At 42.3% G+C, this 22,659-nt stretch overlaps 1 protein-coding gene across 1 annotated transcript; it reads left to right on the forward strand.

Moving 5' to 3' along the window:
* The first annotated feature begins 15,770 nt into the window (after positions 1-15,770).
* On the forward strand, positions 15,771-22,412 carry TRIML1 (tripartite motif family like 1). The gene is made up of 6 exons (XM_069573166.1): positions 15,771-16,196; positions 16,634-16,729; positions 17,749-17,979; positions 19,622-19,644; positions 19,827-19,924; positions 21,862-22,412. Exons 1-6 carry the CDS (start codon positions 15,771-15,773, stop codon positions 22,410-22,412), a joined length of 1,425 nt encoding a protein of 474 aa, XP_069429267.1.
* Positions 22,413-22,659: the final 247 nt, after the last annotated feature.

Raw genomic sequence — 22,659 nt, forward strand, 5'->3', positions numbered from 1 at the left:
TTTTTAATCATCTACCTAGACCGGCACTCCCCATCTGCAATTCAATGTCTAATAAGCACCTCATTTAACATACCTGTAACACTTTTGGATTTTAATCAATAATGCCTTCCCTTCCCCCAGCTCCCTGGTGGCTCAGATGATAAAGAATTTGCCAGCGAATGCACAGATGCCTGTTTGATCTCTGGGTCAGGAAGATCCCCTGGAGGAGGAAATGGCAACCCATTCCAGTATTCTTGAGTCAGACCTCAAACTCACTTTAAAATCTAATTTGAAGCACCACGTAAGCTACCATCAATTCCTCACCCCTATTAGTTCACACTCAATCCTGCCCCACTCCTATCTCCAAATCCTCAGCACAACAGCCAGAATACTATTTGGCGGAGCAGGCGGTGCGGGGGGCGGGGGGGGGGGGGGCGGTAAGGGCTTAAAAAAAAAACAACAACAGCAACTTTTTATTTTGTATTGAAATATAGCCAATTAACAATGTTGTGACAGTTTCAGGTGGAGAGCAAGGGACTCAGCCACACACATACATGTATCCATTCTTCCCCAGACTCCCATCCAGGTTGCCACATAACAATGAGCAGAGTTCCACATGCTATACAGTAAGCCCTTGTGGGTTATCCATTTTTAATATATCAACGTAGACATGTCCATCCCAAACTCCCTAACTATCCCTCACCTGATCCTTGCACCCTGGCAACCAAAGTTTGTTCCCTAAGTCAGTGAATTCAACAACCAGAATACTATATTAAAACCTTAATCAAGTTTCTTTTTTTTTTTTTTAATTTGGCTGTGTGGCTTGCAGGATTGTAGCTCCCCAACCAGGGACTGAACTGGCATCCTCAGCAGTGAAATCTCAGGGTCCTACCATTGGAGATAATTCCCTTTAATCATTTCTAATAACTTCCCATGGCACTTAGGATAAAATCCAGTTCTAGATGATCTGGCCTCCTTCCCAGAGAATCCTATGGATGGAGAAGACTGGTGGGCTACAGTTGGGGTCACAAAGAGTCGGGCTACAGTCCATGGGGTCACTGAGCAACTAACACGTTTGCTTTTCTTTCATCCCTCTTTCCTCCCTACAGTTCTCAGCTCAAATATCACTTCCTCTGAGATTCCTTTCTCTAACTACCCAACTTGAAATACCTTCCCACCATTTATAATCATTTCCTCTGTATCTATTTTATCTAACACTGAGTAAATATTTTAAATCAAAGCAGCACAAAGAGAAATCAGTGAAGGACAGAGAATAGAGATGAAATATTTTTACAGGAGCCAGGTGAAAACAAAGTAGATCATGAGTACGTTATCTATGCACCAAATTCATACATATTCTTGTTTTTTCTAATTTTATTTATTTTTTGTCCTGGCTTTTTTCACTTACCCTTTAATACCATTGCATTGTATATATGTTTTTAAAGCTTCCCTAAATACTAAAATCAAGCTTAGGTATTTAGAGAAAACCATGATTAAGGAAGCTTCCCTGGTGACTCAAAGTGTGAAGAATCCGTCTGCAATGTGGGAAGCCTTGATTTGATCCCTGGGTTGGGAAGATCCCTTGGAGAAGGGAATGGCAACTCACTCCAGTATTCTTGCCTGGAGAATTCCATGGACAGAGAAGCCTGGCCGGCTACAGTCCATGGGGTCGCAGAGAGTCCGACACAACTGAGTGACTGAGTACACACGTGATTTTCTTCAGAGAAAAGCTTCCCTTTCTTGGTAATCTTGAGTATTTCCTTTCTGGGAAAGAGCGAGAAAAATGGAAACCTAGGATCTTTGATCTATTCAGCTACTCCCTCAGTCCCTTCCTCTCATCATCAGGTAGGGAACTGGTCACATTTCACGTTCTATCTATACAATAAATCTAGGCCAGTGGCTATCAAACTTCAGTGAACACTAGAATCATCTCAACTTATTCAAACAAATTTCTGGGCCCCACCCTAACAGTCTTCTTGGGGTAGATCTAAAGTGGAGTCCTAATTTGCATTTTAATGAGTTCCTAGAAAATGCCCAATAGTCAGGGACCTTCTTCAGGCATTTCAGTCTCTGTGGCTGGGTGAATATTTTATTCTTTGCTATACCTCCAACGCCTTCCCTTGTGGCTCAGCTGGTAAAGAATCTGCCTGCAATGCAGGAGACCGGGGTTCCATCCATGGATTGGGAAGATCCACTGGAGAAGGAAATGGCAACCCACTCCAGTATTCTTGCCTGGAGAATTCCATGGACAGAGGAGCCTGGCGGGCTACAGTCCATGGGGTCGCAAGAGTCAGACACGACTTAGCGGCCACACCACCACCAAGGTCTAATTAGGGGTTACTATCTGGTAGGCACTACAAAAATGTTTTTGTCAGTGATTTATTTTTGTTCTTCATGAACATCATGTAGATAGTGACAATTTCACAGGAAGAAATTCTTTACAAGCATTACCTGAGACTGTAATTCGGTTCTTTCCTTAGCCATTCCATTTTATCTTAAACCATTGAATAGTTTTATTAGAGAACACTGTCCGAGTTCATTGTTTGCTGAAAGAAGTGATCATTGCTTTATTTGTAGGTAGGAAAGAGAGAAACAGCTGCCTGACTGAGGAATGTGCTCTAGAATGAGAGGTCAGGGGTAATCTCAAATAGCTCATAGTCGACCTCACTGGAGGGCTTCCCAGATGGAGCTAGAACCCGCCTGCCAATGCAAGAAACATAAGAGAGTCCGGTTCAATCCCTAGGTTGGGAAGCTCCCCTGGAGAAGGAAATGGCAACCCACTAGAGTATTCTTGCTTGGAGAATAACCCTGGACAGAGGAGCCTGGCGGTCTACAGTCCGTGTGTCTGTTCACACATGCTAAGCAGCTCAATCTTGTCAGACTCTTGCCACCCATGGACTAGTTGCCTCCCAAGTTCTCAAAGAGCCTGAGAGACTGAAGTGACTTATCATGACCTCAGTGGAAGGACAATCAGCACAACTCCCCAAGTTTTATAATTCTGTCTCTGAAAAGTTTGTGTTTTTTTAATTTAATTTAAACATTTTGCATCAATCAGTGCACTACTGATCAAATATCAGTGCCTGGTTTTTTTTTGTGGTGGTGGTTTTAAAACTACCAGACAAGACAATGAAAAAATTCTTCTGCTTGCTATCTGATCTTCCAAAATCTAGTTCTACCCTATGGAATCTTAAGTATACATCCTTTCTCTTTATCTCAAACGACACTCCCCACCCAAACCCTCTTCTCCTTCAAATCAATTGCATTCTTTTCTGTGTATCCCTCCCTCCTCAGCCTCCATCTCTTTCCTTTTTCTACTCAGTCCTAATTTTTCTTTTAACATTTGATGCAGCCAAATTATGTGACAATTTTATCAATTATTTGGTCATTTATTCTTATTGTCCTGAGCTTTTATAATTTATATGATTGATTTCATTCTGAGACAGGAAAACATAACCTTTGAATTAAAAGGTAAAACATCAAGCAAAATTCTCCTGTCTTGGAGGCATATAAGGTCTATCCTAGACTCTAAGAAAGAAAATGAAGTCGTTCAGTTGTGTCCAATTCTTTGCGACCCCGTAGAGTGTAGACTACCAGGCTCCCCCATCCATGGGATTTTCCAGGCAAGAATACTGGAGTAGGTTGCCATTTCATTCTCCAGGGGATCTTTCCGACCCAGGGATCGAACCCCGGTCTCCTACATTTTAGGCAGATGCTTTACCATCTGAGCCAGCAGGGAAGTCTAGACTTTAAGTAAATAGTAAATTATTCTGGAAGACCACATATTTAAACTAAGATAATTCTAGAAAGTGCTATGCAACACAGTGTGTTAAGCTCTTTTTATATCTATATATTTCCCATGATCCTGTGAGAAACACTTTATCAAAATGTTTTATAGCTGATAAAGCTGATCCGTAAAGAATCAGCCTGGAGTGTAGGAGATCTGGTTCAATCCCTGGGTCAGGAATATCCCCTGTGGAAGGAAATGGCAGTCCACTCCAGTATTCTTGCCTGGGAAATCACATAGATAGAGGAACCTGGGGTCACAAAGAGTCAAACGCAACTTAGAGATTAAACCACCACCACCACCATTTCCCACAATCCTGTGAGAAACATTTTATCAATACATTTTATGGTTGATAAAGCTAATGATTTGGGGGTTGAGTAAGTGACCCAGAGCACTCAGCACAGAAAATTACAGATATCAGATCTGGATCACAACCAAGCTTTACAATACTTCCTTACTTCTAGTAACTAAAAATTTTTGCCAATGTATAAAAGAAAATAACCTCAAATTTAAATTAAAATTTATCGCGAAGTCCTTTCATAGGCCCTTGATAGTATAGTCAATATCTTTAAGTATTTCAATCATTTCACTTAAAATTCCACCGCCCCCACCCCCACCCGCCCTCCCCCCGCCCCACCTTCCTGAGAGGCCCAGGGATAAAGAATCCACGTGCCAATGCAGGACACTCTGGTTTGACCCCTGGTCTGGGAGGATCCCACATGCTACAGAGCAACTAAGCCCATGTGCCACAACTACTGAGCCAGTGCTCTGGAGCCCAGGAACCACAACTACTGAACGAATTTGCCACAACTACTGGAACCCACGTGACCTAGAACCCATGCTCAGCAATGGCAGAAGCCACCACAATGAGAAGTCCTTGCACTGCAGTTGGAGAGTAGCCCCCACTCGCCGCAACTAGAGAAGAGCCTGTGCAGCAACAAAGACCCAGCACAGCCAAAAGTAAATAAACAAAAAAAATTATTTTTTTTAAATAAAAATCTCCCCTAAGCATTTAATTCTTGTGATAAATTAAGCTTATAAAAATAGTAAACCTGGATTCAGTTCAGTCACTCAGTCATGTCTGACTCTGCGACCCCATGAAATGCAGCACGCCAGTCTTCCCTCTCCATCCCCAACTTCCAGAGCTTGTTCAAACTCATGTCCATTGAGTCAGTGATGCCATCCAAACATCTCATCCTCTGTTGTCCCCTTCTCCTCCTGCCTTCAACCTTTCCTAGCATCAGGGTCTTTTCCAATAAGTTCGTTCTTCACATCAGGTAGCCAAAGTATTGGAGCTTCAGCTTCAGCATCAGTCCTTCCAGTGAATATTCAGGACTGATTTCCTCTGGGATTGACTGGTTTGATCTCCTTGCAGTCTAAGGGACTCTCAAGAGTCTTCTCCAATACCACAGTTAAAAAGCAGTGATCAATTCAGAGCTCAGTTTTCTTTCTAGTCCAACTCTCACATCCATACATAAACCCGTATGTATTCATAAATCCATACATAAACCTGAAGTTTTTATATATTACAGTGTGTTGTATATTTGGTGCCTGCTATGTTGCTTCAGTCATGTCTGACTCTGCAACCCTGTGGACTATAGTCCACGGGGCTCTTTTGTCCATGGGATTTTTCAGGCAAGAATACTGGAGTGGGTTGCTGTGCCCTTCTGCAAGGGATCATCCCAACCCAAAGATCAAACCCACATCTCTTGAGTCTCCTGCCTTGGCAGGTGGGTTCTTTACCCCTAGCACCACATGGGAAGCCCAATATATTTGGGTCTCTACTTAAATTCAAAATCTGAAATCAGTGTCTCAACTGTATATTTTAGATTACAGTTATGTGGCTATTACCATAAGCTATGTACTCCTAAACCTTAGGAATGACACTAAGTAGATGTCTATGTGTTTAGTATGTAACACATGTTTACATGTTTAGTAGATGTAAACATTAAGAGTGTGGTTATGATTGGTTAAAAGGTTAACCAACTAGGAGATAATTCGCTTCTTAGTGAAGTGAGTTTATATTTTGCTGGAAACTTCCACTGGGTTTGAGTGCTGGGGCTGCAGTTATCCAGGGTATTTATCAAGCAAACTGACATCTTACCTTGATTCTAATCAATCCCTTCCCAAGTGATTATTTTGCAGTTCCTTTTCACCCTTCACAGACTGACATAATGACCAGATGCATCTGCCAGAATGATGACTAGGATCTTTTCAGAGACCCTGGTAGGGCTTTGAACTTTATTGACTGTGTTAGCAGCCCTATAGCTTCCTATTCCTAAAACTGAATACATGTTGCCTCCCCTCTCAGCAACATATACACATAATTATAGGTTTTTACATGATTTTCTTCCTTGATTCAATAGAGTTATCTCTTCTGAGGAAGGGGCTCTCTTGTGAGACTCTAATGTCTTATACAGACAATCTGGGATTTCCTGGATCTTATTCAGAAAAGGAGAGCTTGCTTTTAACTCCTCTTGGAGGTTACTCTGCTGCTGCTGCTAAGTCACTTCAGTCGTGTCCAACTCTGTGTGACCCCATAGACGGCAGCCCACCAGGCTCCCCCGTCCCTGGGATTCTCCAGGCAAGAACACTGGCGTGGGTTGCCATTTCCCTCTCCAATGCATGAAAGTGAAAAGTAAAAGTGAAGTTGCTCAGTCGTGTCTGACTCTTAGCGACCCCATGGACGGCAGCCCACCAGGCTCCTCCGTCCATGGGATTTTCCAGGCAAGAGCACTAGAGTGGGGTGCCGTTAGATCTATATAATAGAAGTGATAGCACAAACTCAGGAAAGAGTTCTAAAGTGAAAATTAATTACTTCTTGTCAAAATGGGGTCTTTTTTTTCTTTAAAAAACTTTTATTATTGTGAAGTGCTATACACATACTTAAGAATTATTTTAAAAATTATACTTAAGAATTATAGCTCAGTGATCTATCAAAAAATGAATATCCATATGACCATACCCCAAAACAATATTATTATAGAACATTATCAATTCCTCAGATGCCACCGTAAGCCTCACCTAGTCACTGTTCATTCCTCCCCACAATGATAACAACTGTTGTCACTTGCATTTTTAAAAAAATAAGTATGCATGCTTGAAATAGAAGCTTTACTGTAAAACAAAAATGAGGTCTTTGGGGCTCCCAAATCTCCATATTTGACAGGTCAGAGACAGCAAAATGATTTCAATCTGTATGATTTTGAAAACCCAAGGTATTTAAAGAGGAAAGAATGATAAGAATGACTCCTTGAAATTTTGAAAGACAATTTTACCTTGAAATCTTTCATCTTCTCAGCGGTAAGCACCATGAGGCTTGTGATCCTGAGACATAAAACAGATCTCACAAAAGAGCATCTGATCTCTCACACAGAACCTCTTCAGTTTTTCTTGGTAGATCTCACATATGCTAGTCTTTAAATCCATCATGTGAGGATTTTGCTGTCTCAGCCATCATCCTCAGCTGCCGGTTACACCTTGGATCACTTATCTTGTACATTTATTTTATTTTTTATTCAAAAAAAGTTTTGAACATGCCATGCAGTGTGCAGGATCTTAGTTCCCTGACCAGGGATCAAATCCGTGTCTCTACAATGAAAGGGCAGTGTCTTAACCACTGGACCTCTAGGGAAGTCCCTTACCCTGCAAATCTCTTTATACTTAAAGCAGGTGCTATAATTAGATTCCTTTCCAGTTTCGTAAGAGGCAATCACAAGACTTGTGTCCACATTCAACTGCAAGCAGTTTCTTCAAATTGTGTAAGCAGATAGAACAAGTCACCTCTTCCAGGAGATCTGGTAGATCCAAGGCAGCCAGTGTCCTTTTCAGGAAGGCAGAGAGGGGTTAAGAAGAAAGAAATCTCACTTTAACCTGGTATTTTGCAAGATCAGAGACTTGTCTCAAAGTCAGCTCACAGTCACATTCTTATCTTCTCACTTAACGCTGTCTTTTGTCCCCACTTCTTTTTCACGTTTGAAAATTGAAGTATACTGATGTACAATATGAGTTGAAGTGAAAATGAAAATTAGTCGCCTAATCGTGTCCAACTCTTTGCGATCCCATGGCCCGTAGCCCACCAGGCTCCTCTGTCCATGGAATTCTCCAGGTAAGAATACTGGAGTGGGTTGCCATTGCCTTCTCCAGGGGGTCTTTCTGACCCAGGGGTCGAATCTGGGTCTCCTGCTTTGCAGGCAGATTCTTTACGAATTGAGCTACTAGGGAAGCCCCACAATATAAGTTACAGGTGTACAATATAAGGATTCATGATTTTTAAAGGTTATACTCCATTTATAATTATAAAATATTGGCTTTAATTGCCCTTCTTACCCCTATAAGTTGTGCGGGACTTCAATTCCTCTACCCAGAATGTTCTTCTCAGAATATTATTCTCCATTCATATTCCTGCTGGAAATTCTTGTTTCTAAGACAAGGAGGTAGACGTTTGATTTTGGTAAAAGGCAAGGTGAAAATATGACCAAGGAACAAGTCTGCATTGCAGTGGAACCCAGTCCTAGGAAGTAGTTTTTTTTCACTGAAGTCCTGCTTCTCAAGTTTCAATGCTTATTAGAGTCTTCTGGAGAGCTCTAACAATTGTGATGCCTAAAGCTGTGGCTTCCAAACTTTACAGTTCATCCAAGTCAAGAGGAGATCTTGTTAAAACAGGGATTGCTAGGCTCCACGCCAGAGGTTTTGATTCAGTAAGTCTGGGGTGGTGCTCAAGAATTTGTATTTTCAACAAGTTCAACATGATGTTGAGAAGTACTGTATCAGTTAGGGCACTGTTGTCGTTGTTTAGTTGCTAAGTCATGTCTGACTCTTTGTGACCCTCTTCTCTTTTTGCCTTCAATTTTTCCCAGCATCAGGGTCTTTCTCAGTGAGTTGGCTCTTTGCATCAGGTGGCCAAAGTATTGGAGCTTCAACTTCAAGTATCAGTCCTTCCAATGAATAATCAGAGTTCATTTCTTTTAGGACTGACTGGTTGGATCTCTTTGCAGTCCAAGGGACTCTCAAGAGTCTTCTCCAGCACCATAATTGCAAATCATCAGTTCTTCATTGCTCAGCTTTCTTTATGGTTCAACTCTCACATCCGTGCATGACTGCAGGAGAAACTATAGGTTGACTGAACGGACCTTTGTTGGTAAAGAGATGTCTCTGTTTTTAATACACTGTATAAGTTTGTCATAACTTTCCCTCCAAGGAGCAAACATCTTTTAATTTTATGACTAAACTAAGTCAATCAGAACCTCTGGAGGTAATCTATAGGGTACGGGTTTTGTGTAACTCACCAGGTGAGTGACAACTCTAATAAGATACTGAAAGGATTTAAAAAGAAACATTTTGGAGCATCCAGACGGTGGCATATATGAAACCTCAATGACCTAGCCTAACCTGTGAGCATGAAGCATGCTTTGTGTCCTCAGTTGCTTTGCCAGGAAAGATTCGATCGTTTGGGTATGCTCCTCCCCAAGTATTTCTAAAAGTCTTTTTTTGTTTGTTTGCTTTGTAACCTTCCCTTTAAGAGCTCCCCAAGAGTGCTTAGCACTTAGTTCTTATACTTGCAGCAATTTTTGTCAAGCACATTTAAACACAGTACCTGATTATTGTCATGAATTACTATAATTCATGAATTCCCAGCTACGCCTAAGACCTCCAACTCTAGGATTCACCCAACTATAATTCATGCCCTAGCCCAACAGGCATTTTCTTAGAACTTTGCACCTCAGTATCCAAGAAAGGGCAAGGGTGGTGAGGAAAAGTGTCATTTTGTTTTTCTCAAGAGATGCCACTTGCTCTCTTAAGCTGTGTCACAAACTTAACCTCTTAAGAACTTAACCTCTGTGGCTGCGAACAATAAACATGGGAGGAGCGCCACCTGGCAGTATCTAGCACCAATTACCATTGAATAGTTGGAGGGGGAGACATCCCACTGACCTTCAGTGCTCGATTTGACTGGATCTTTTCACAACCAACAAACCTGCTTTTGGTCACAGTTGTACACTCCTTGAGTTTAAAGTTTGTGGCTCATTCAATCCTGTGGAAATGGCAGTACAGCCGTGTGGGTAGTAGCATGGACTCTGGAGTAAGGCAACAGGGACGCCCTGGTGGTGCCGTGGTAAGGAACCCACCTTGGGTTTGATCCCTGGGTTGGGAAGATCACCTGGAGAAGGAAATGGCAACCCACTCCAGTATTCTTGCCTGGGAAATCCCATGGACAGAGGAGCCTGGCAGGCTATAGCCCATGGGGTTGCAGAAGAGTCAGACACAACTTCTCAACTAAACAACAACAATTGGAGTTAGGCCACCTTGGGTATCTAGGGCAAGGTTCACAAGCAAGGTTTGTTTTCTCATCTGTAAGCGGGACTAGAACTAATATTTACCTCCTAGGGCCACTGGGAGCATTAAGTAAAAATATAAAATTGTTGAGAAGGAATCCCTGGTGATCCAGGGGTTAAGACTCTGTGTTCCCACTGTGAAGTATTAGTTGCTCAAGTGTGTAACAGGAGGGAAAGGGACAGGGCTTCAATTGGTAGAGAATCTTCCTGTAGTGCAGGAGACCTGGGTTCCATCCCTGGGTGGGGAAGATCCTCTGGAGAAGGAAACGGCAATACAATCCAGTATTCTTGCCTGGGAAATCCCATGGACAGAGGAGCCTGGTGGTTACAGTCCACCGGGTCACAAGACACAACTTAGCGACTAAATCACCATCACCACCACAACTTTTGAAAGAATGACATAGCCCAAGGACACGATATAAACTGATTACAATCAAATGGGACCAAGATGGCAGACAAGACTAGACCTTAATCCTCAATCAACAAGCTAAATGACACACCCAGAGATGCCATGACAGTTCCAGGCACTGTTAAAAAAGACCAAGGAGTGGGCGATGGCCCAAATCCTGGAAATCTCCAAAATAGTTGGAATAATCCTCCCCCTATAAAAACTAATCACACCAAATTTCACAGTGCATTCACCCTCTGCAATGGCCCACACTCGTCTGTGGAATGTGTTTCTCTCTGTATCTGAATAAATCCACTTCTTACCTATTACTTTGTCTCTCACTGAATTCTTTCTATGATGAGACATCAAGAACCTGAGCTTCATTAGGTCCTGAAACCAGGAACTGTGGGTTTTGGCTGGCTTCAAGTCCCAGCCATGTGGGTACAAGTCTCAAGCAGGGTTTTGGCTGAGTTCGAGTCCCAGCCATGTGGGATTAAGTCCCAAACTGGGTTTTGGCTGGGTTTGAGTCCAGTACCAAACTGAAGTAAACGGTTTCTGAAGTAAACGGTTTCATCTGTGAGTGCCGTGTGTTCTCAGTTGCTCAGCTGTATCTGACTGTTTGCAACCCCATGGACTGTAGCCCACCAGGCTCCTCTGTCCACGAATTCTCCAGGCAAGAATACTGGAGTGAGTTGCCATTTCCTTCTCTAGGGGATCTTCCCGACCCAGGAATCTAACCCCAGTCTCCCACATTGCAGGCCGATATTTTTACTGTCTGAGCCACTAGGGAAGCCCCATTGTGGAGTGGAGTTTATCCCTGGTTTGGGAACTACGATCCCACAAGCTGTACATGTGGCCACAAACAACAACAACGACAAAATGGATAGAGAATGGTGTTTGGCAAAGAGCTGGAGTTCTCATTTTATACTAGCTACTATCATGCTTTTTTCCCCTAAAGATAACTGTTTTTTGGTGTGAGAATCTTAGGAATAAATGTTAATAATTCCTTAAGAAAAGCAGACCTTCCCATTAAAAAGATGAGGAAGCAACATATACACACAAAAGCAGCTGTTTCCTTACCTATAAAATACATGTCTATGTGAGATAATTGTTTTTCTAATTTACTGGGTATAGTACACCTGGAACATAAAGATGTTTAATAATTCCTGGAGGATTACGTGATAGGCATCTCCTAAAGAGTGTCACATGACAAAAGCAAGACACAAAACTAGCGACCTTGGGGAGGGAGGTGGAAGGGACGTTCAGGAGGGAGCGGACCTATGTGTACCTATGGCTGATATATGTTGCTGTGGGGAGAAACCAACACAATACTGTAAAGCAATTATCCTTTCATTAAAAATCAATACATATTAAAAAAACTAGTTACTTTTGCATTCTTTTTTTCAATCTAGCATTATCCTTTACAAATATTAAATCCTGTTTACATGGTACTCAAATTTATTTATCTATAATAATCTCAAATCCCACCCTCCCCATTAAAAAAGGGGAAAGAGAGGGGATATATGTATGTACTTGTGGCTGATTCATATTGTGGTACAGCAGAAACAGACACATCATTGTAAAGCAATTATCCTCCAATGAAAAATGAATATTAAAAAATAATTTTAAAAACAGATTGGAACTGAAAAAACAAATAAAATGGAGAGAGAAGTTTAACTATCACTCCTTTTTCTTAATAGTCCATCCTAAATTTAGACCATGTCTTTTTATTCTTATTTTTCACTATTTGTTCCAACTGCTTTTTAAAAATTTTCGGACGTTTTTCTTCTTTTCCTTGGCTTCCCTTTTTATCTCTTTAGAAGATAAAGTACATAAAGCATTCAGCACGAAGCCCAGAGCAAGTACATTTTCAACAGTTGACTTTTCTTAACGTAAAGGGATGAACAAATAAAGGGTTTAATTCTCCAGAAAAACAAACAAAACACCTCACCCTAAATTCTCACATAAGACACATAAATTGACAGAGTTCAGGAAGGCAACTCTCAGCCACCGACCTTGGCAACTCAGCAGGAGCTGCTGGCTTACAACTTTGAACGGAGTATGAATTTTCAGCGCTAGCTCCCCCGCCTCTGATCTGCCCTCCAGGTGTAGCGGGTAGAAACAACAGGCGACCCAGAAAGAATAACAAAGGCGAATATGTACAAGCTGAACGGGGGCTTTTAATATGTCTTAAATAAAAAGAATGTTACAATCTAGATTTTTTGTTATGATAATACCTTGACCCACTGTCAGATCATGTATTTTATTCTTCAAATATCCTCACAGCTTTCTCACTTCTAAATAGTATCTTATTCCTTTATTTGAAATATGCCTAAGCCGTTAATTCAAAGGTCCAGGTCAAATGAAGTTTTCCCTGGTTTTCCATCAAGAGGGAAATATTTCTTCTACAAAAATGCCAAAGCAGTCAAGTTAACTTCTACCACTCTCTCTCTCTCTCTTTTTTTTTTTTTTTTTAAGGCCCTTCTACATGCCTTACAAGATCTTCGGGGATCAGGGGCTGAATCTTCAACGTTGGCAGTGAAAGCATGGAGTCCTAACCATCGGACCACCTGGAACTCTTAGCCCTCACTGTGTCTTTGAGGTTCCTCTTCTGTGTGTTTCACACCTAGCTGCAGGTCGGTGATAGCTGTGACTGCGGACCTCTTGAGTTACCTCTTGGTTACCTCTGTAGGAGGAGACAGGCCAGAGAAGCAGCTGTTTGAGTTGTTAATCTCAGAAATCCCGTCTGGCTATACAGGGCCCGGAGGGTTGGTATAATGGATATTGGGAAGGCTGGCCCACTCTATAAACTTCATCTTGAATTAAATCTAATCGAGGTGTTCAGACAGAAGGTAAAGAAGTCTGCTTTCCCCGCAGTGAGTGTGTAGCCATTGATTGCAGATGCTTATCACAGATCACACCATAATGAGAGCTATCTAATTTTCTTCTGAAAGCCACTTGAGCCATACTGATTTCACTGACATAGCTGGAAATTTTTACCCACTCACAAGACAGTAAGTGGGACTTCCCTAGCAGCCCAGTGGTTAAGAGCCAGCATTGCTAATGCAGGTAGCTTGGGTTCAGTCACTGGTCTGGGAACTAAGATTCTCTGTGCTCCAAGGTGTGGCCAAAATAAATAGATAGAAATTATTTTTTAAAAGAAGACAATAAGCAAGGTGCAGCATAGGGCAGACAGAAGAGAATGACAAGCGCAAGGGAGACCCAGCTTCCTAGCCCAGGCTTGACTCCTACACTAAGGATTCAGGGAACTAACACAATTTATTAGTCTCAGTTTATTCATCATCTTTAGAAGGTGGTTGGACTGTGTGACCTCTTGGCTTCCAGTTAGACAGAAGATTGTGATTCTACAACAATATGGTTCCCCTACCTATTCATCTGAAACTTATTTACAAGGAAACTGAGTCCTTGCTATGAGCAAAAGGTTCTTTTAGTCAGTGATGAATAAGATACGGTTATTGTGTTGAGTTACAGAAGGGGTTTATTTGAAAGAGGGAAGTGGGATGGAACATCAGTGTCAGTCGACTCAGAACATGAGAGTCCCCTCATTCCAAACTAGAATACGGGCTCTGTGATGAAGGGCTTATTCTAATAATTCTGGTCAGTGTGAAAGACTCCTGAGTTTGTGTGGGAAATTAACACATTGACTGTACGTGCTAACTCATAAATCCTTTTCCCAGAGATGGCAATTCATGGCAGGGTAGTTTTTGTTTCGTGTGTGTGTGTGTTTGCAAGACCCTTGCTCAAGACTAATTTCTAACAATATTTTGAAGCTGTGCCCCTAATTTCTAGCCTAGAAGAAATCTGAACAGTAGAGATTTCATGACCCCAAACTTTGGTATAACTCTTTGCTCTGGTGCTTCGTTTTTCTAGCATAAATTCTCACTCCAGTCATTCCCATATGACATATGATTAAAACATTAATGACTTTAGAAAAATGAGTTTTGACTAGGAGGATGGAAGGCGGAGGCAGAATCATTTCAGGCTTGAAAACGTCTTTTGATGAAAGTTCAGGATAAGGAAACGTTCAACATCTTGTTGGAGATGAGTGGGAAAGAAGAATCAGTCTGGAGCATGAATGTCAGAAAGAAATTATTAGGATAACACGAGTAACAGAGAACCATGAAGCCAAGTTGGAGAGTGAGAAGAGAAAAATGGAAATAAAGTATGATGAACATAATGAGGGTATAGAACTGGTTAGACTCTGAGGAAGAGCTTTTACGATTCCACTTCCTGGTTTGCAGGGAGTGGAGGACGTGCCGTGACAAGGCCCACCTCCTGAACATATGACAGCAAGCGTATAGGATTCAGCACTAATTGCAGAGGTGGTTGTACACAGTCTGCAAACTGAACATTCAGTTTTTTCATCAGTATAAAAATAACATCTACATACTTAATTTCTGTCCAGTAAGAAGTGATGAGGTTTAAGAAGGTCTAGTTTAAAATTTTTCAAAGGGTGAAAAGAAATGCACAAAATTATGTTTATCCTGAAATACAATTTCTTTCCATCCACTCCACAGTGTCATGGCTCCCCGTGGCAACTTCCAACAACAAAGATGTTCTTGGTGCTTTCTGTGGTGGCAGAGAGGTGAGTATCATGGTCTGCAGGGCAGAGCAATACATGTAACTCTAGCAATCCATTGTACATCAAAAGTCAGGGAATGCTTCAGTGGCATTAGTCTCATTTGGGGGAATGAATAAAATTAAATCAAAGGACACAGTACCTGATGATAAAGGAGCAAAGCTTGTAGGCTTTGGTCAAAAAAAGACAAGGTCCTAATGAGAGAAGGAATGTATACCATAGTTTTCTTCCTTCAGTATCTCAACTTGATTCCATTAGTGGAAAGATTTGGATGAGACTCCAATTCAGATAGTATCAGAGATCACTATAGTTTAAATTTCTGTACTGGTTTATACCAAATTACCCAACCCTCCAGCCTAAAACCAATGTGTCTCAATGGTTTGATGGTACTATTTATACACAGTAACCAACTCTTGAAATGACAACTCTTAGCAGCAAGTATCCTCAGAATCCAGCATGTGGCTTGCCTGATGAGATTCCTTAAAAGTTTGGGGTGATGATGAACCCAGCGTACAGGAGTTCCAAATTAAGTCATAATTGGCTTTGTGTCAATGGGTGAAATTAGTCACAGAGGAGAGTAAGAATTTTGTGTAATAACAACATAGCAAATGATTACCCACTTGTTACTCGAAACAATAGACTCTGGGGGAGCATTTTCAAATCCCAGAATAGAGACTTGCTTAGATGTCCTTCTTTGAGAAAATGTCCACAGCAGATCTGATGGAGAATCTCAGGGAGGAACTGACCTGTTTCATCTGCTTGGACTATTTCACCAGCCCAGTGACCACAGAGTGTGGGCACAGCTTTTGTCTGGTGTGTCTCCTGAGAAGCTGGGAGGAACATAACACCCCCTTGTCATGTCCTGAGTGCTGGAGGACCTTGGAGATCCCGCATTTCCAGCCCAATGAGCGTCTGGGGAGGCTGGCTGGCATCGGCAAGCAGCTCAGATCCCAGGTGCTGCAGAGTGAGGGCAACCAGGGCAGCTACGAGAGGATGCTGGCTGCCACCAGGATGTTGTCTGATGAGGAGCTGGGGGGCCACAACTTCTTAACCCAAGGCCACGGAGTAAACAGAATGAATCTCTCCAGTGAGGCTGAGGAGCATCACAAAGTAAGATGGGAGGCTCGATATAAATTTCAGAACACAAATCAGATTCTATCACATAAGGTGATGTTAGTTGCTCAGTTACGTTCAACTCTTTGCCCACCAAATTCCTCTGTCCATGGGATTCTCCAGGCAAGAATACCGGAGTGGGTTGCCATGCCCTTCTCCAGGGGATCTTCCTGACCCAAGGATCAAACCCCGATCTCCCACCTTGCAGGCAGATTCTTTACTGTCTGAGCCACCAGGGAAGCCCCAACTGCCATAATAATTTCTATGGGTGACAGTCATGGGTGCTAATCTCCAGGCACCAGACCACAAATCCGGGCATGGATCCTTTTCCCCTTTTTGATCTAAAGTCTCAGTAATCTTGTTAGGGGTCCTCAAGACCCCTTCATGACCTGGTGCTCTGCTCACTTACCACAAAGAGTCTGTTTCTATTGCAGGAGAAACTCCAGGAAATACTAGGCATTTTGTGTAAAAAGAGAAAGGAAACAGAGGTTATATTAAACCATGAGAAGGAGAGAGTGATATTGTGTAAGGTCAGTATCTGTTTTAATTTTCCATTTTGTATGTGATTCTACAAGGGAGACTAGAGGGATGCTTCATGGAGCATTGGAAGAAAATGACAGAATTTACCGTCTCCAGTGCTGCAGTGTGGAGTATCCTTGCTTTGGGCTGCCTACCTCTGTTTGTCCATCTGAAGACAGCTCAATTCTCCTCTCGCCTGGCTGGCTTATTTTTCCCTTCTTAGTGTACCTATAACCACATGGTGGCTACCTATATTTCTGCTCTGATTATAATTATGAAATATATGTTATACTTATAGATATATCACATAGAATGGAAATTGATTGAAAAAAAGAATATCTCACATGATTTAGGGGGAAAAGGGCAGATAAAAAAGAAACAAAGAGGAAGGAAAATTGAAGCAAAATATGGTGTGGATTAGTACACCTGAACAACAGCTCGAGGTTAGCTGCAGATTAGAATTTAAGCTGTATAGCAAAGAGCAGAACTAAATGTCTAATTAGATTTTCTAAAAGCATGTTTTTGATTTTCTCAATAACCTCTGACTTCTTACATGGGAGCATTGGTGATGTTCATTTCTATTCCTAGTATGTGATCCATTGTCTACTTTCATTGACTAAATGTTTGTTGAATAAATGAATGCACACTTCCCCCACCTTAATTTTTGTCCTAACTTAATTTTGCTTTACTTTTTAAAAATAATAGTACTCATCACCACCTATCATAATTTGCTTGTTTAATTTTTGTTGCTTCCACTAGAATGACAATCTCCTAGGAATAGAATTTTTGATTTTTTTTTTACTCCTATAAACTATAACACACAGCTTCTAAAATATCAAACTATCCACCCAGCTAGTCAACAGAATGTATATGTTATATGTCAGGTTTCAAGAATTGTCACAGTGAAACTCTAGGACTTGGTAAGAGTTAAAAATCTATGTAAGTGATTCTGTGACTAACTTTATTATCCGTGTGTGTGCGCGTGCGTGCGCGCGTGTGTGTGTGTGCGTGCATGCTGGTGTGATGGCAGGAAGAGGCAAAGACCTGTAAACAGGTTGTCCTGTCAGAATATGCAAAAATGCACCAGTTCCTGAAGGAGGAGGAGCAGCTGCAACTGCAGCTGCTAGAAATGGAGGAACGAGAGAACCTGAAGAAACTGCGGGACAATGAGATCAGGCTGACCCAGCAGATGCGAAGCCTGAGCAAAATGATGGAACAGATAGAGTCCACATGTCAGAACTCGATTATAGAGTCTTTCGAGGTAAGAACATTGGAGAAACTAATGAAAAAAAAAAAAACCACCCTTATGTCATCTATCATATTTCAAGTTGCACAGAATAAAGTTGTCTTTATTTACTTGAAAAATTAAGTTCTGGCTCCCTAAGAAAACTTTCTTAAAGAATGACTGTTCTCTGTATACTGTAAATAAAATTTTGAAGAGGAAAAGAAAAAAAAAAAAAAGAGGAATGTCCATCCAAACAAGTCAAATGATGACTCCAGTTTTTTTGTGTGTGCCTGCCTTATTGCAATCTCAGCTTTGCCAAATATTTTATATTTAATGAACATTGTGTACTGGGCACTTTAAATTACATCTTCAAAAAGACCCAATGAGGTTAAATACTATTATGATATTTACTATAGGTGGCTGGTAGCGATAAAAGGGGTTAATAGAGGCAATTATTTTGTTTTCTTTTAACTTTTTATTTTATTTTGGAGTCTAGCCCATTAACAATGCTATGATAGTTTCAGGTGGACAGCAAAGGGACTCAGCCATCCATATACATGTATCCATTCTCCCCAAAACTCGCCTTTCATCCAGGCAATAGTGGCAATTATTTAGTAGTTCGGATAATTTGCCTGTCACATAGCTAGTAGGTGATAGAACCCAGGTATTTGTGCACTGAGTCCACATTCCTCCCCATCTTTCCTCTACTATCTTTCTAGGCTACTATTGCATTCTTTGGGACCTTCCTAAACATAAGCTGTGTTCCAGTTTCCTCTTTCCAGCTTCAAATCACTTTCCTAGACTAGCTCCCCAGAATGCTGCTATTTAATTTATTGCCTTCCCAATAACCCAGTCCAGGCTTTCCAGGTGGCACTGCTGGTAAAAAACCTGCCTGCCAGTGCAGAAGACCTAAGAGACCTGGGTTCGATCCCTGGGTCAGGAAGACCCCCTGGAGGACAGCGCAGCAACCCACTCCAGTATTCTTGCCTGGAGAATCCCATGGAGAGAGGAGCCTGGTGGCCTACAGTCCATAGGGTCTCAAAGAGTCAGATACCACTGAAGCGAGACTTAGCACGTGCAATAACCCAGTCTTAACCATACACAGGCTTAGTTTTATCTCTCACAAAGCTACTTCCCTTTGCTTATTTCTACCTCTTGGAGACATCATTAGATAATAAGGCCAATAGTTTGACTTCTTTCTTAGTCACCATGGGCTTCCCTTGTGGCTCAGACAGTAAAGCGTCTGCCTGCAATGCGGAAGATCCGGGTTCAGTCCCTGGGTTGGGAAGATCCACTGGAGAAGGAAATGGCAGCCCACTCCAGTACCCTTGTCTGGAAAATTCCGTGGACGGAGGAGCCTGGTAGGCTACAGTCCATGGGGTCACAAAGTGTTGGACACGATTGAGTGACTTCATTTTTCTCAGCCACAGATTCTGTTGACAAAGGATGATATGAGAAAAGAGAACTTTAATTATTGTGAGAAACATCTCACGTTCACAAGCACTCACCCTAGAAGAAGTTCGAGACTTTTTTCTGCCACACGCTCCCCTATTCAAAGTATTCTAGAGCCATGGGAAGGGGATTCTATGAAATCTGCAAAGGACTGTATTTTAAGTGGACTGTCTTTGCTAGTGCTCAGAGTGCAGAAAAACTAACCTTCTTTCTTTTATACCCTTAGGATGTGAGAGGAATACTGGAAAGGTAGGTTTTTCTTCTGTGTTCAGTTGTGTAAGGAACAGGGTGGTGGTGCTGAAGCAACAGGTTTTCAGAGAGGGGATCAAAGTATCCATGCTGTTGGGGCAGAAAGGGCTGGATTCTCAGGTTGGAGCAGGTCATGCTATCTGTGCGAAGGAGACCAACTGACCGTCTCTGCCCTCCCGTAGGAGTGAGCCCCTCTTGCTTCAGTGTCCGGAGGCCATCAGCACGGAACTGACTCTCTGCCACATCACAGGAATGAGGGAGATGCTAAGAAAATTCAGCAGTAAGTCAGCATGATTTGTCGACCCTCTAGGGCCTTTCAGAGTTGATGGGTGCAGGGTGGGCACAGACCATCTCTGCTGGAACGGACAGAAGCACTGAGACTTGGTTGATGTTTGATCTGACTGTGTTTTCTGTCTGAGTCCTGCTCCTTCCTTTGTTTGCGTGGTCCTGTTTTGTCCATCCCATCGCCTTGCACGTGCACACACACAGACCTCCTCAGGGGGTTCTGCGTTGCTCCCTCAGTTCTTGTGAGGATAAAAGCTGATCTAAACTCTTAAATCTCAGTGAGGGAACATTCAAGAACTTTCCTTTTAGAATGCTCCAAATATTTACACTGGCTAAGACTTAGAGAGGTGAGCATTAGGTTTCACCTTTTATCTTGTTGACAATCTGACCTTCAGAGAAAGGCCTAATGAATGCTGGACTCAACAGATATTTGAGAAGTGCCTACTGTGTGCTATAGTAGGGACTGTGCTATTAGGCTCTGTGGTGCAAAGTGGTAAAGAACCCACCTGCCAATGCATAAGAGAGACATAAGAGAGACCCATGTTCGATCCCGGGGTCAGGAAGATTCCCTGGAGGAGGGCATGGCAACCCAGTCCAGTATTCATGCCTGGAGAATCCCATGGATAGAGGAGCCTGGCAGGCTACGGTCCATAGGGTTGCACAGAGTCAGACACAACCGATGCGACTTAGCACGCACGCAGCACGCATGCACATATTTACAATGATGAATGAGACACATTTACGTTTGCTTTTGTAGATCTTACAGTGAGATTGAGGAGACTGATATTAATCAAACAGATAGTGATGACTGGGATTTGATCTACAAAGAAAAGTATAAAATGATATGATGGGGGTGCCTAATCTTGTCTGGATAATCAATGAAAGTTACTCCCAGGAGGCTGGGAGAGGAGGTCTCTCATGGGGTTCAAAACGTGTTTCAAATGTTCATTGGCAGTTGCACTATATCTGTGCTCAGTCATGTCTGACTCTTTGTGACCCCATGGACTGTAGCCCACTAGGCTCCTCTGTCCATGGGATTTCTCAGGCAAGAATACTGAGGTGGGTTGCCATTCCCTACTCCAGGGGAATCTTCCAGATCCAGAGACCCAACCTGTGACTCTTGTGTCTCCTGCATGAGCAGGCAGATCCTTTACCACTAGCACCATCTGGGGAGCCCTAACTCATAGGAAGTTATCAATACATTTAAGCTTGAGATAATGACAAATGCTGATTAGGAACTGCTATTCAAACCCTTGGCAACTTTGTAATCTTGGCCCAGTTTCCTAACTTCTACGAACCTCAGTATTTTTTTCTTTTATAAAAATGGAAAGAAGATAATAATATTTGCCATAATTAAATGAGATAATGTACAGAAAATGCCTGGCACCTAAGTAGTTCAGTAACTGATAACTTTTTCTCCCACTCAAACTCAAGAACCATAACCAACCTTGGCTAAAGCAAATACAAATGACAAAAGATATGACCTGTGTGGGTAAGCAGCTCTTAGTTCCACAGGTGTCTTTTAAACAGAACCACTTCCACTCCATTATCAGAGACCGAGTATCATTCTCCACGTGATTCATTGGCTTCCTTTTAGAGATCCACTCTCTGTGTTTCATGATACAGTAAAAGAAGGTCCCCAGAGACACTGTTCCAATCAGGACGAAAATCCGCACCACAGTCACCTAAATTAAATTTTAAACAATAGGACTAGGGGCTTCCCTCGTGATCCAGTGGTTAAGACTCCATGCTTCTACGGCAGGGGTTATGGGTTCTGTCCCTGGTAGGGAAACTAAGATCCTTCATGCTGCATGGCTTAGTTTAAAAAAAAAAAAAAAAAGGACTAGATACTAAGACCTTAATGTAAATTCCACATACGTAAGAGAGTTTTCTAGAATGCAAACGGGGATTCATTCTTTTCTCCTTTTGCAGCGGATATAACCCTGGATCCAGCCACAGCCAACGCCTACCTAGTCTTGTCTGAGGATCTGAAAAGTGTGAAACATGGAGGAATCCGACAGCAGTTGCCTGACAACCCTGAAAGATTTGACCAGTCTGCCACGGTGCTGGGCACTCAGGTCTTCACCTGCGGGAGACACTACTGGGAGGTGGAAGTGGGCAACAAGACCGAGTGGGAGGTGGGCATCTGCAAGGACTCAGTGAGCAGGAAGGGGAATCTCCCCAAGCCTCCTGGGGACCTCTTCTCACTTATAGGCTTAAAGATTGGCGATGATTATAGTCTTTGGGTCTCGTCACCTTTGAAAGGCCAACACGTCAGAGAGCCAGTGCATAAGGTTGGCATTTTCTTAGACTATGAGTCTGGACATATAGCGTTCTACAACGTGACAGACGAGTCCCTCATCTATAGCTTCCCTCCAGCCTCTTTCCAAGAGGCTCTCAGGCCCATCTTCTCCCCTTGTCTCCCAAACGAAGGGACCAACACAGGCCCTCTTGTCATCTGTTCTCTGAATCACCATGTCTGACGGAGATGCCCTCAGCATTCTTGGAGAGTGAGGTCTAAGACCGACTGATAACTATTAATTAGGATGATTAATGCATTGATAGTATTAACATCAGGTGATCTGAAAGAAAGCACCACCCCCCCGCCCCACAACCCTCAAGAGTTTCCAGTATCTTGAGCCCCCATTGAACAGCCAAATTGGACAATCAACTTCTAACACCAATAGGAGAAAGCTGACTTTATCCTGTGTCTTGAATCAAATTCATTAT

The sequence above is a fragment of the Ovis canadensis genome, chromosome 26, assembly GCF_042477335.2.
Source record: "Ovis canadensis isolate MfBH-ARS-UI-01 breed Bighorn chromosome 26, ARS-UI_OviCan_v2, whole genome shotgun sequence".
In the NCBI taxonomy this organism is placed as follows: domain Eukaryota; kingdom Metazoa; phylum Chordata; class Mammalia; order Artiodactyla; family Bovidae; genus Ovis; species Ovis canadensis.

Coding starts and splice junctions, on each gene's coding strand:
- TRIML1 (XM_069573166.1), top strand. CDS start 15,771: ATGTCCTTCTTTGAGAAAATGTCCACAGCAGATCTGATGGAGAATCTC. Junction 16,197..16,633: donor AGGCTGAGGAGCATCACAAA/GTAAGATGGGAG, acceptor TTTCTATTGCAG/GAGAAACTCCAGGAAATACT. Junction 19,925..21,861: donor GATGCTAAGAAAATTCAGCA/GTAAGTCAGCAT, acceptor CTCCTTTTGCAG/CGGATATAACCCTGGATCCA.